At 47.3% G+C, this 14,163-nt stretch overlaps 1 protein-coding gene across 1 annotated transcript; it reads right to left on the reverse strand.

Annotated features, from left to right (window-relative positions):
• Positions 1-1,849: 1,849 nt before the first annotated feature.
• LOC309397789 (uncharacterized protein) lies at positions 1,850-13,206 on the reverse strand. The gene is made up of 2 exons (XM_081964137.1): positions 13,078-13,206; positions 1,850-4,953 (listed from the first exon to the last, which is right to left on the reverse strand). Exon 2 carries the CDS (start codon positions 4,753-4,755, stop codon positions 2,485-2,487), a length of 2,271 nt encoding a protein of 756 aa, XP_081820263.1. The 5' UTR covers positions 4,756-4,953; positions 13,078-13,206; the 3' UTR covers positions 1,850-2,484.
• Positions 13,207-14,163: the final 957 nt, after the last annotated feature.

The following is a 14,163-nucleotide window of genomic DNA, read 5'->3' on the forward strand; positions in this document are numbered from 1 at the left end:
TGCCAGAGGGATTGCTGATCTTTTGGGAGGGAAACAGAATTAGAATTAATACAGTGTAGGAGGCTGAAGCCTTCATTAAAAAACATTTCTCTCTCCTAGAGGACGAACACAGGGAAGGTAGTGAAAAGGGTAGCAAGGAACAAGATATGAAGGGGGGGGGGCTGTAGCTCCACCTGGGGACAGGGAGGAAGGAGCAATATCAAAAAGGCTGAAGTCACAAAAATAAAAATATTTGAAATATTTGTAATTGTTGATATACTAGAAAGTGACAAAGGAGAAAAATGATTTAACACATGGTTGATACAATGTAGAATAAGATTCTGTTTTTTGCTTATCTTTTATACGTTGTTTTTAATATTGTAAAAATTGTGAGATTTGGAGGGATTTCTACCACTAGCGTGGGAGCTGCCAAAATTTTCTATATACCCCTTTACCTTTTCCCATAAATGTTTAAAAACCAATAAAATTCTTTTTTTTAAAAAAGGTCGCAAAAGGGGATCAGGTGATCCTGGGACACAGCAACCATCATAAATGTGAGTCAGTGGTCAAGCATCTGAATCTTGATCACATGACCATGGGGTTGCTGAGACATGGTCATAAGTCACTTTTTTCAGTGCCACTGTAACTTTGAATGGACACTAAATGAACCCTCCTTTTGCTTTTCATCCATTTCCCTTTTTCTTTTCAAATTCTTAGAATCAAAGGGCTAGAAGGGACCTACTACAGAATAACAAAATATCTAGACCCACGCCAGTCCGGCTTCCGACCCGGGCACAGCACTGAGACAGCCTTGGTCGCGTTGGTTGATGATCTCTGGAGGGCCAGAGATAGGGGTTGTTCCTCTATCCTGGTCCTATTAGATCTCTCGGCGGCTTTTGATACCATCGACCATGGTATCCTATTGCGCCGGCTGGAGGGGATGGGAGTCGGAGGCACCGTTTTGCGGTGGTTCGGCTCCTACCTCTCCGACCGGAAGCAATGTGTGTTGACAGGGGGGCAGAGGTCGTCCCTGAGGCCACTCACTTGTGGGGTGCCACAGGGGTCGGTCCTCTCGCCTCTCCTGTTCAATGCATATGTGAAGCCGCTGGGCGAGATCATCCGTGGTTTTGGGGTTGAGTACCACCTTTACGCTGATGATACTCAGCTGTATATTTCAACCCCAAACCACCCCAACGAGGCTGTCGAAGTGATGTCCCGGTGTTTGGAAGCCGTCGGGGTCTGGATGGGGGACAACAGACTCAAACTCAACCCCTCCAAGACTGAGTGGCTGTGGGTACCGGCGCCTCGGTTCAGCCAGCTGACCCCATCGCTGGCCATAGGGGGCGAACAGCTGTCCCCTGTGGAGCGGGCGCGTAATTTGGGCGTCCTCCTCGATGCCCGGCTGTCAATGGAGGACCATGTGGCAGCCGTGGCAAGGGGGGCGTTCCACCAGGTTCGCCTAGTGCGCCAATTGCGCCCCCTACTGGACCGGAGTGCCCTGCGCACGGTCACTCATGCGCTGGTGACGTCTCGCCTGGACTACTGCAATGCCCTCTACATGGGGCTTCCCTTGGGACGCATCCGGAGACTGCAGCTAGTTCAGAACGCAGCCGCGCAGGTTATTATGGGAAGTACTCGTTACTCCCACGTAACACCTCTCCTGCGTGAGCTGCACTGGCTACCTGTGGCCTTTCGGGTGCGTTTCAAGGTATTGATTACCATCTTTAAAGCGCTCCATGGCATAGGACCTAGGTATCTGCAGGATCGCATCCTACCACACACGTCCCTGCGACCTATCCGCTCACACAGAGAGGGGCTCCTCCTGGTGCCGTCTGCTAGGCAATGCCAGCGGGCGACACCTAGGAGTAGATCCTTCTCTGTGATGGGCCCAACCCTCTGGAATGACCTCCCCCCAGACATTCGAACTACCACCGACCTCCGTTCCTTCCGGCAGAAGTTAAAGACTCACCTATTTCAATCAGCTGGCCTGGCACTTTCTTAGTTTTACCTCCCGGGGATCTATTCATTTTAATTGGGTTTGGGGTTTTAATAAGCTTTTAATGTATTACATTTATTATTCTATATACAGTCTTGCAACCTCCTCCACCTACGTATTTAATTATTTAACTGTTTTATGTATGTATTTTATAACGCATTTTAGTGACTGTACACTGCCCCGAGTCCCTTTCGGGAGAAGGGGCGGTCTATAAATACGAATAATAAATAAATAAAATAAAAATAAATAAAATAAATAACAGAGGTGTAGACTTCTTGTCCCACCTTCCCGTATAAGAAGTTTGAATTTTAAGGGACGATTGAAAAGAAAATGCTCTCCCACGATCTAAGAGTTTCTAATTTTTCTCCCCTTTATGATCTCTTACGTGGCTTCTAAGGGTTGAACAACCATGAAAAACTGTTCTACTATCAGGGCCTATTAGGGCTTTTTCCATGTCATTCTTCTCCTGTCACCCTTTTGAACAAAACATTACCACACGCTGTGCATCTCTACGGCTTCACTCGTGAATGGATTTTTTGATGCTTTCCAAGGTGTTGTTTTTGGGAAAAACCTTTCCCACACTCCACACATAGGTATGGCTTCTCCCCCGTGTGGATTCTCAGATGAACCCGAAGCAGTGTTGCTGTGAGAAAACTTTTCCCACACTCCCCACATATATAGGGCCTCTCTCCTGTGTGCCCCTTCTGATGTCTCCGAAGTTCAGCAGACTCCACAAATGTTTTCTCACATTCTGAGCATCGATAGGGTCTGTCTTTAGTGTGAAGTCTCTGATGTCGAATTAGGTGTGACTTGTAGCCAAAACATCTCCCACATTCTGGGCATTGATGGGATTTTTCTCTGGTGTGAACTCTCTGATGTCGATTTAAGTGTGACTTTGTGCTAAAACATCTCCCACATTCTGGGCATTGATGGGGTCTTTCTCCGGTGTGAATTCTCTGATGTCGATTTAGGTATGACTTTGTGCTAAAACATCTCCCACATTCTGGGCACTTTTCATTTTTCTGCATAGGCTTGGAAGGCTTCTCTCCTTTGTGAATCCTCTCGTGTTTTCTAAGATAATATTTGCAACGAAAAGTTTTCTCACACTCTGGACATTTATATTGCTTCTCTAAGTGGCTTTCCAGATGCCTCCGAAGTGTATCTTTCCGGGTAAAAGATTTCTCACACACTGAGCACTTGTGGCAGTTCTCACCCGTGTGGATTTGGCAGTGATTTCTAAGGGATGATGCATAAGCAAATGTTTTCCCACATTCTAAACATTTGAACTTTTTTTCCCCCCTGTGAACGTTCTCATGATTTCTGAGAATTTGTATTGTACGGAAAAATGTTCCACACTCGATGCACATATAGGGCTTCACCCCTGTATGGATTCTCTGATGTCGAAAAAGAGCTTCCTTTAAAAAAAAACATTTATTACAATCATTACATTTATAGAGTTTTTCACCCCTGTGCGTCATTTGATGTCTCTTAAGGCTAGAAGAATGGACAAATCTTTTCTCACATTCTGGGCATTGATAGGGTCTGTCCCCAGTGTGACTTCTCTGGTGATCAATTAGACTTGACTTTTCAGCAAAACATCTCCCACATTCTTGGCATTCATGGGGTTTTTCCCCAGTGTGAATTCTCTGGTGTTGAATTAGAGTTGACTTGTAGTTGAAACATCTCCCACATTCTTGGCACCGATGGGGTCCCTCCCTGGTGTGAATTCTCTGATGTTGAATTAGCTGTGACTTTTCCACATAACATTTCCCACATTCTGGGCACTCATATGGTCTCTCTCCGGTGTGAAGTTTCGTATGTCGAATTAGGTTTGCCCTTCGGGAAAAATGCATTCCACATTCTGGACATTCATGGGGTCTGTACAGTTTTTCTGCCCTGTGTGCCCCTTGGTGTCTCTGAAGTTCAGAAGAATTCACAAATCTTTTCTCAGATTCTGGGCATTGATAGGGTCTGTCCCCAGTGTGAACTCTCTGATGTCGAATTAGAATTGACTTTTCACCAAAACATCTCCCACATTCTTGGCATTCATGGGGTTTTTCCCCAGTGTGAATTCTCTGATGTTTCAGCAGGCATGATTTGCTGGAAAAAGATTTCCCACATTCTAGGCACGTTTTGCTTTCGTCCTTTGTGTGTGTTTTATGATGTTTGTAAAGTGATGAGCTCCGAATGAAACACTTCTCACATTCTAGGCATTTATAAGGACTCTGCACTGTGTGAATTTTCTCATGTTTTCTAAACAATTGCTGATAATGGAAAGATTTTCCACACTCCAGACATTGATAAGCTTTCCCACTGGTGTGGATTTGCAGATGTTTAAGCAGCTCTGAGTTTTGGGAAAAGGACAGCCCACATTTCACACACTTGCAGGGCCTCTCTTCAGTCGGGCTGTTCTGAGGCCAAGAGAGATGCCGTCTCTCAGGAAATCTTCCCCAGCGCTTCCAGGACTCCCAAGATCTCTTTCCCTGGTGGATTCGCTGATGGGCTCCAAGGTCCGAGCCTTTAGCAAAAGGCTCCCCGCACTCTCCGCATTTGTAAGGCTTCAGTCCAGGGTGGCTGCGGAGATGTTTGGCAAAGCTCCACACTCCAGGAAAGGATTTTCCACAAAGGAAACACAGGTGGGATCCATTCCCCGTGTGCAGCTTCCGGTGGATCAAAAGGAGGGACCGGTAAGCAAAGGATTTCCCACACTCGGAGCATTTGGAGAGTCTCCCCTGAATCCTCTGGGGGGACCTTTGGCCAAAGTGTTCCCCCCTCTGCATAGTCTCCAGGGGATGCTCACTTCCAGGGATTTCTTTCCGATGAAACTCTAACCAGCACAACTTTGGCCAAAAGGTTGGAAGATGGGCAGCAGGAGGGGCTCCAGCATGAGTCTGAGAATGCGAAAGCTCTAATCCCAGTGACTGGCCCAGATTGGATCCTGCAAGGTAAACTTTGTCCAAAGGTTTTTCTGGTGGCACCTGCAGGATGAAGATAAAAGAAGTGAAGGAGAAAGGAAAATTTATTTTCTTCAGTTCTCCAAATAGCCCAAACAATAACCCCACCCCTACATGAACACTGGAGGCCCCCCCAAGGCCTCTACTCCCTCCCCCCCCAGGATCAAAGCAATGCTGGGATGCCCCCTGTGGAGCTGACCTCCCCTCCCCTTTTCTTAGTATGATGAGAGGGATGGCTGACACAGTCCCTGTTGTCCTCCCCCACCCCATTTGCCTCCTTTTCCACAGGAGGGAAGGAGTGCAATGATTATACATGAGATGAGAGAAACTGCAAAGACCCCTCATAGGATTTATATGTTCCGGGTAGAGCTAATTGTGTACAGAATACAACCCATGCAGGTATTCATGGACACTGTTCTTTGGGCCAGCACAGATTGAATATGTTCTTCCTCCTAGAATGGCTTCCTATTGTTGCTTTATAGTTAAGGGAGGATGCAAATACATTGATTGGGGCCAGCAATGCAGTTTGAACACAACAGGGAACAAACAGCTTCCATTAAAAAAAATTGACCCTAGTATATATGGACGTAAAGAGGAAGACCGATGGGAGCCTATCACTTCTAGAAGGAAGCAACAACCGAGAGCAAATCCCCTTCTATGTATCCTCCTCCACTCCAAGGAAGCCCCTCTGGAACTGAACAATCGCTATCTCCCCCTGGAAGGAAATATGCAGCCACCCAGAAAAGAGCAATAGTTTTTTAAAAACGAGGCAAAATCCAGCATTTCTACAACAGGAAGAAAATATCCCTGCATTTCTTAGGGAAAGAAGGTGACTTTCAGTGACAGGTGATTCAATTCCCAGGGGAACAGAAACTATAGTCGATCTAGGCAGGTATGTTATCTCCCTGAAGCAAAAATCAAAGATGGAAGAGAAATAATCCAACCCATGGAGTTATACCCCTTTCTTCTACTGCACCTGGAGACCAATAAGACAACAATGAATCTGAAGAGAGCAGATTATGGTTCCCATTTTGAAGAAAGGGGGGAAAAAAGAGACCCTGGAAACTACAAACCATTCAGCCCAACATCAATATCTGGGAAGATCCTGGAAAGAATAATAAAAACACAGATCTTTGAACATCTAGAGACAATGTGATAAATAAAAGCTATTATGGGTTTGTTAAAACAGATCATGCCAAACCAATCTTTTTTCCTTCTTTGACGAGAATGGTTAGTCTAGACTAGAAAAGAAGGATTGGGGGTGACATGATAGCTATTCCCGTATTTGAGGGGCTGCCAGAATGAAACAGTGGTTGGAAAGTGGGGGTGGGGGGGACCCAGGAAACTACAAACCATTCAAGGAGAGAAGCAGGCTGGAATAAAGGAGAACCTTCCTAACAGGGGGGACAATTAATCAGTGGAGCAACTGGTTTGCAGAGGCTGTGGCTGCTACAACACGGGAGTCTTTTAAGAAAAGAAGGGACAGCCACCGGTCCGAAATGGTATAGGGACTCCTGCTTGAGCAGTGGGCTGGAGTAGGAGACCTCCAAGGTCCCTTCCCGCCCTATTCTGAGGGATAAAACCCACCAACAAGGGACTGCCACATCCCACCCTCCTTTAGAGCAAAACTGGGAAAATAATGATTTTTTTTTCAGATTCTACTCAGCTTTCTAGAAACAGATGTAAACAATGAAAACAGTAGAAGAAAAGCAAACAATATTCATTCGCTATCATTTAAATAAAGGCAAAAACAAAAGTGAATCTTTTCTCCATGGGAAAACATTCATCTCAATTCAAACAATTTGAACCTTTTTCTTCCCCTCAACAAAAACCCTCCACCCCCCTCCCATTGAAGAGAGAAGGGTGGGTATTTCTTTCATTCACCCAATAATCCCCCCCTTAAGCCCTTCAAGGAAAAGCCCCCTTTCCCTCTGTGGGCCTAGGCTTCCCCCCCTTTGCCCAAGAAAAGAGCACAGATGTTTAATAAACTTAGGAAACTGAAGGCAGACATAACCTGTAAACAGGAAGTGCACATTAAAAGGGAACATATTCACTTACTGGAAAACACAAAATTTGGAAAATTATATACAGCTTTGGGAGACAGGAAAAAAGAGGGATAGCAACCTATGTAAAAGCAAAAATAAAGTCCAAATTAGTCTACTCCAACGAAGAAGGCAGGATTCTAATGATTGAATTAGAAACAACACAAAAACAGATCTTATTAATAGTGATATATGCACCAAATCAGAAACAAGAGGAATTTTATAGGAAATTGCACAATAAAATAAATGAATTAGAGTATGAAAATGTTTGCTTAATTGGGGATTATTACGCAATAGTGGATAAAAAGATGAACTATGAAAGTAAAAAAAAAGACAAAACCGATTACCTAAATCCTTTTCCGAGATGGCACGGAATATAAACTACACAATATTTGGAGAGAAATGCACAAAACAAGAAAGCAGTATACCTTCTATTCGAACACGCATCAGTCTTGGTCGAGAATAGATATGGCCTGGACATCATTTGGACTACGTAACCAATTAGAGGAAATCAAAATTGAAACAAATAAGTGGGCGGATCATAACCCAATAAAATTAAAATGGAAAGGTCAAAAAAGTAGAAAAAGATGGATGATGAACCCAGATATCGTAAAAGAAACAGAATACACTCAAATGCTAGAGAAAGAATCAAAATTATTTCGTAGAACGAACAAAAAAGAAGACACCTCAATGCAAAATCTCTGGGATACCATGAAAGCATATTGTACATTAGAGGCCTCACGATCGGCTATATAGCAAGAAAAAACAGAAAACAAAAAGATCAACAAGAACGTATGCAAAAAGAACTTAGTGAAGGCGAAGCTGAATTACAGAAAGACCCAAAGAATACAATTAAAAAACAAAAAAGAGGGATGATAAAACATAAGATTAATTCAATAACCCAAAAAGAATTAGCACAGAAAATTTAAGCGGCCATACAAAATTACGTTCAACAAGCCAACAAAGCCAGACGATGGCTGGCATACAGATTGAAAAATGAAAGAGAAAAAAGAATGATATATCAACTAAAAGATGACAAAGGAAATATTCAACTTAAATCGGAAGAAGCAAATTATTCAAAAATATTTCACAAAATTATACGCGCAAGATAGTATGGAGGAAATTAAGATAAAACAATCTTTAAACCAAGAAAAGAAAAATTAGTCCTGAAAAACCAGAAGAAGAATAAAACTCCAGGACCAGATGGAATCCCGGTGGAGTTATACAAATATAATCAAATAATATTGGAAGAACTAGGATTGGAAATGTTTAATGAAGTTTTAGAAAAAGCCAAGATGCTTGAATCAGGGACGGAAGTAATATCGCTCATCCCTAAAGAAGCAGCTAACTTACAAGAAATTCAAAACTATAGACCAGTGCTCCCCAACCTTTTTATCGCCGCGGACCAGTAAATGTTTGATAATTTTTCCGTGGCCCGCTTGTTTTGATTTAATAATTTTAATTTAATTGTATTTAAACATGCCTTCAAAATAAAATACAGCTACACCAAAAAATGAATATAAAGTGATTTATTTTATTTAACTCACTAGAATGCCAAATCAATGAGAACCCTGAGCTTGTTTCTTTGCAACGAGATGGTTCCAGTGTTATATAATGTCAGTATCACTTAACAACGCTCCTGCTTAGCAACCAAAATGTTTGCTCAGGAACTCTGGCATTGAAGTGTGCAAGTCTTAAAGCTGTCAAGTTGCAAGACCCTTTGCACCCCTAACCCTTTAGGAAAAAAAAAACCCAGGGTCTTCAAACATGACAGCTTGAAGACTTGTGGACTTCAACTCCCAGAATTCTGAGAGTGATTGATGCCCTTGGTGGACTTCAATTCTCAGAATTCTGGGAGTTGAAGTCCACCAGTCTTAAGAGCCAATTTTGCAGATCCCTGGGCAAAATTGGCTCTTAAGACTGGTGGACTTCAACTCCCAGAATTCTGAGAATTGAAGTCCACCAGTCTTAAAACAGCCCCAAGAAGCGAGGCGGCAGAAAAAGAAACAGAGGCCAAGGAGCTCCCCCACCCCACCCCCTCCCAGCAAAAATCTAACCGGGAAGCCGGGCGGGCAGTAGCAAATTAGCCGATCACGCCGCGTGGGCAGTAGCAAATTAACCGATCACGCTGCGTGATCGGCTAATTTATTACTGCCCGCCCGGCTCCCCGGTTAGATTTTTGCTGGGAGGGGGTGGGGGGGAAGCTCCTTGGCCTCTGTCTCTTTTTCTCCCTCCTCGCTTCTCAGCCCCGCCCGACTTCAGGACCCTCCCTAATCATTGTGGGTCGAAAAGAAAAAAGGGAAAGGGGTGCTTGTTTTGAAGTGCTTGTTTTGAAGTGCCCCTTTCCCTTTTTTATTTTTGACCTACACTGATTAAGGAGAATCCTGAAGTCACACAAGTCAGGCGGCAATGAACTGCGTTTAGCTGGAGCTGGCTGGAGACCGCATGTGCGTGTCCACACCAAATTAGTGCGTGGCGTACTCTAGGCACGTGCGCGGCCGCGCGGCCCGGTGCCGATTGATCCACGGACCGGCACCGGTCCGCGGCCCGGGGGTTGGGGAACAAGGCTATAGACCAATTTCACTATTGAATTCCGATTATAAATTATTTGCAGCAATTATGGCAGGAAGAATTAAACAAGTGCTAAATGAATGATCAAAACGGATTTTTATCATACACACATAAAAAATAATACGAGAGTCATCCTAGATATATTAGAATATTATGAGGTACATCCGGAAAAGCAATTGGTACTGGTTTTTCTTGATGCAGAAAAAAAAATCGACAATGTAATCTGGAAGTTTATAACAACGCAATTAGATAGGATGAAATTTGGAGAAAAATTTACAAAAATGATAGAAAAACTATATAACACCCAGACAGCCAAATGGCGAAATTTATGCCGAAATGGACAAATTAACAAAAGAAATTCAGGGAAAAGAAGAGACAGAATATTATCAGATATGGGGAAAATGGAATAGGTCCATGATGGCGAACCTATGGCACGCGTGCCACAGGCGGCACGCGGAGCCATTTCTGAGGGCACGCGAGGCATTGCCCTGTCAGCTCCAGTGCGCATGCACCCGCTGGCCAGCTGATTTTCGATTTTTTTAATCTCCGGAGGATTCCCTGAAGCCTCCAAAGGGCGAAAAACAGCCCAATGCAAAGAGAGCTGCCGGAACGGGGAAAGACAAGCGGCAAGGAAAGAGGCTTCTTTCACTCCTGCTGCCTGCTGTGTTCCCCCCTCCCCCCTGCTACTAAAAAGGATCCTGCCCGATCGCTGAGAGAGCTGCCAGCACGGGGGAGACAAGCGGCAAGGAAAGAGGCTTCTTTCACTCCTGCTGCCTGCTGTGTTCCCCCCTCCCCCCTGCTACTAAAAAGGATCCTGCCCGATCGCTGAGAGAGCTGCCAGCACGGGGGAGACAAGCGGCAAGGAAAGAGGCTTCTTTCACTCCTGCTGCCTGCTGTGTTCCCCCCTCCACCCTGCTACCAAAAAGGATCCTGCCCGATCGCTGAGAGAGCTGCCAGCACGGGGGAGACAAGCGGCAAGGAAAGAGGCTTCTTTCACTCCTGCTGCCTTCTGTGTTCCCCCCTCCCCCCTGCTACTAAAAAGGATCCTGCCCGATCGCTGAGAGAGCTGCCAGCACGGGGGAGACAAGCGGCAAGGAAAGAGGCTTCTTTCACTCCTGCTGCCTGCTGTGTTCCCCCCTCCCCCCTGCTACCAAAACGGATCCTGCCCGATCGCTGAGAGAGCTGCCAGCACGGGGGAGACAAGCGGCAAGGAAAGAGGCTTCTTTCACTCCTGCTGCCTGCTGTGTTCCCCCCTCCCCCCTGCTACTAAAAAGGATCCTGCCCGATCGCTGAGAGAGCTGCCAGCACGGGGGAGACAAGCGGCAAGGAAAGAGGCTTCTTTCACTCCTGCTGCCTGCTGTGTTCCCCCCTCCCCCCTGCTACTAAAAAGGATCCTGCCCGATCGCTGAGAGAGCTGCCAGCACGGGGGAGACAAGCGGCAAGGAAAGAGGCTTCTTTCACTCCTGCTGCCTGCTGTGTTCCCCCCTCCACCCTGCTACCAAAACGGATCCTGCCCGATCGCTGAGAGAGCTGCCAGCACGGGGGAGACAAGCGGCAAGGAAAGAGGCTTCTTTCACTCCTGCTGCCTGCTGTGTTCCCCCCTCCCCCCTGCTACTAAAAAGGATCCTGCCCGATCGCTGAGAGAGCTGCCAGCACGGGGGAGATAAGCGGCAAGGAAAGAGGCTTCTTTCCCCCGTGTTGCCTGCTGTGTTCCCCCCTCCCCCCTGCTACTAAAAAGGATCCTGCCCGATCGCTTGAATCCACAGGGAGAGAGCTGCAAGCACGAGTGAAAGAAGCCTCTTTTCTTGCCGCTTGTCTTTCCCCCGTGCTGGCTGCTCTGTTCCCCCCTCCCCCCTGCTACTAAAAAGGATCCTGCCCGATCGCTTGAATCCACAGGGAAATGAGGAGAGCTGCCACCAGGGGGGAAAGACAAGCAGTAAGGAAAGAAGAAAAGAGGCTTCTTTCACTCAACGTGGCTGCTGTTGCCCTTTTCTCCATTTCAGTGCTAGGGCATCGAGGTTGCCCCACCCACCATCGCCCAGGTCCTCGCTTCTCCCAAACATTTCTTTGCCTACCTGATTTCCAGCTCCATCGCGTTTCTTGCCATCGTGTGCAGAGAAACAAAGTTTGTGGGACTAAAAAAAAAGTTCAATCAATTACAACTTGGGGAGGGGGAAGAGATCTCGCAAAGTTGGAATTGATTGATTGAAAGGAGTTTTTTTTAGTCCCACAAACTTTGTTTTTCTGTCCAAAATGGCAAGAAACACGATGGAAAAATGCTACGGAGGGGAAATTAAATAGGCAAAGAAATGCTTGGGAGAAGCAAGGACCTGGGCGATGGGGGGTGGGGCAGGCTCCATGGAGTGGTGCTGAAATGGAGAAAAGGGCAACAGAGGAGCCACCTTGAGGGGGGAAAAGCTGCTTTTCCTTATTTCCTTGCTACTTGTCTTTCCCTTATGCAGATTGGTCTCTTCCTCATTTCCCTTTGGACTGCAGGGACCAGGCAGGATCCTCTGTGCTAGCACAGGGGAGGGGGGGGGAACAGAGCAGCCACCTTGAGGGGAAAAAGCTGCTTTTTCTTCTTTTCTTGCTGCTTTTCTTTCCCCTGTGCCAGAAGCTCCCTTCCTCATTTGTCTATTGACTGTAGTGCCCAGGATCCTCTTTAATAGAAGGGGAGAATTTAGCAACTGGACTCACACCTGCCATTGTAAAAAGGGCCCAATCTTTACACAGGAGAATGATAAGGGAAGGTTTTTTGACACAGGAGCACACTTGAGCATCCCCCCACCCCCACCCCAATCTCTGCCCGTTAGTGGCAGAGCAACTTCTCCCCTCACTGGGTGTTATCCAAGGGGAAGCAGCCAGAGCAGGGAGTGGCGAGGAAGCCTTGTGCAAAAATGTGCGGTCCACACAGGTGAGCGGGGACATTACGTTATGTGGGTCGGCACTCGAGTTCGTGTGATAGCGTGCACGTATGTGCTTTTGGCACCCGAGGCGAAAAAGGTTCGCCATCACTGGAATAGGTGGAGATAGGAAAGAAACAAAGGTCAATGAAAGAAGCCAATAAAGCCAAAAATAGAAGTTAAGGAGGATTAACATGTACTGTATATATGCACTCAAGAGAGTTTAAACTTAACATGAAGTTCCAATATATTGTCTAAATGTAGTTTATGTCTAAGTTTTGTTTGTGTGCATTTTGTATGTTTGAAAATATTTTTTAAAGCAAAGAATATTCATTCTCTACCATTTAAATAAAGGCGAAAGAAAGTGGATCTTTTCTGCCTTGGGAAAACATTCAACTCAATCCAAGCCATTTGAACCCTTTTTCTTTCCCTACAGAAAAACCCTCCACCCCCCATTGAAGAGAGAAGGGCGGGCATTTCTTTCAGCCACCCAATAATCCCCCCCCCTTAAACCCCTGGAGGAGAAGCCCCCTTTCCCTCCGTGGGGCGACGCTTCCCCCCCTTTGCCCAGAGGCTCCCCGTCCAGCCCCGCGTCCACCCGCACCTCCCTCCTGGCACCGACTCGGGGCTACCTTCCTCCTGGCGGGGAGAAGCCCTCCTGGCAGCCCGAGGGAGAGCGGGAGACCCACCTGCCCGGAGCGGGGCCCAGGAGCAGCCTTGCCGGACGCCCAGAAGTTGCCCAGCCGCCCAAAATGCCGCAAGTGGGGAAAAGGGCAGCAAAACTACCCGAAATTCAGCTCCCATACAAGGTGGAGAGGGAGGCCGAGAGTAGGTTCCTAGAGAGGCCCCACGGATGCTTCTCCCCGCCTTTTCCGGTCCCCATTCCTTCCTGAGAGAGTTGGGGAGTCGCTCTAGCACCTCCTTCCTCTTCTCCTCCTTGATCAGCTGCAGTTTCGGGGTCCGGCAAGGGCCGCTCCCCCCTCGGAGGACGCTGGGCGAGAGCCGCCTCTTTCCCAGCCGGGCGGAGTCCAGAAGGGCCCCGAGCCTTCCCCTCCCTCTCCCCCCCCCCCATCACCCAGGATTGGGAAGAGGCGACCGGGGATCCCCGCTCCCTCCTTCCCCCGAAGTTTGGGGTGGACTTGGAGGCGAGACCGGGCGCTGGGATCCCCCATCCGGCACCTAGCAAGGCTGAGACGGCTGGGGAGGATGGGCTCCGTAGTAGGGAGCTCGTGGCTTCCGCAGGGACACAGGCCGACATTAAACGAGGATTCCCTTCCAGCCTTGGAAGTCAGCCAAGCCCTCCATCCATTCATTGCCCGCCGGCCGGTCTCCCTGCAGCAGAGGCGGCCCTGTGGAGGTGGAAGGAAGGACCCCCCCCCCTCCTCCCACCAGGTGCAAAGGGCGAAAGTTGAATTCCCTGCCTTTCATCCCTTCCCAAGGAGCTCCGTCTCCACTCAGGGGCGCCTCTTCCCGGGTGGGTTGGGGGGAAATGCGGCATCGAAACTGCAAGTGGATGAGACACGTGGACCAGGGGCTTTAATGGGAGGGCTATTTGCCAATTGTAGAAAAGGGGAGTCATGTTTCCCTTATTGTGCATCTCTGGGCATCAGGAAAGAACATCCCGTAAGCTTTGCTTTCATCGTGGTTTGCCCCGTGTGCCTCTTCTGGTGTCTCCGGAGTTCAACAGAGTCCACAAATCCTTTCTCACTTTCTGGGCA

Source organism: Natrix helvetica, assembly GCF_964273705.1.
Source record: "Natrix helvetica genome assembly, chromosome: 1".
Taxonomy (NCBI): domain Eukaryota; kingdom Metazoa; phylum Chordata; class Lepidosauria; order Squamata; family Natricidae; genus Natrix; species Natrix helvetica.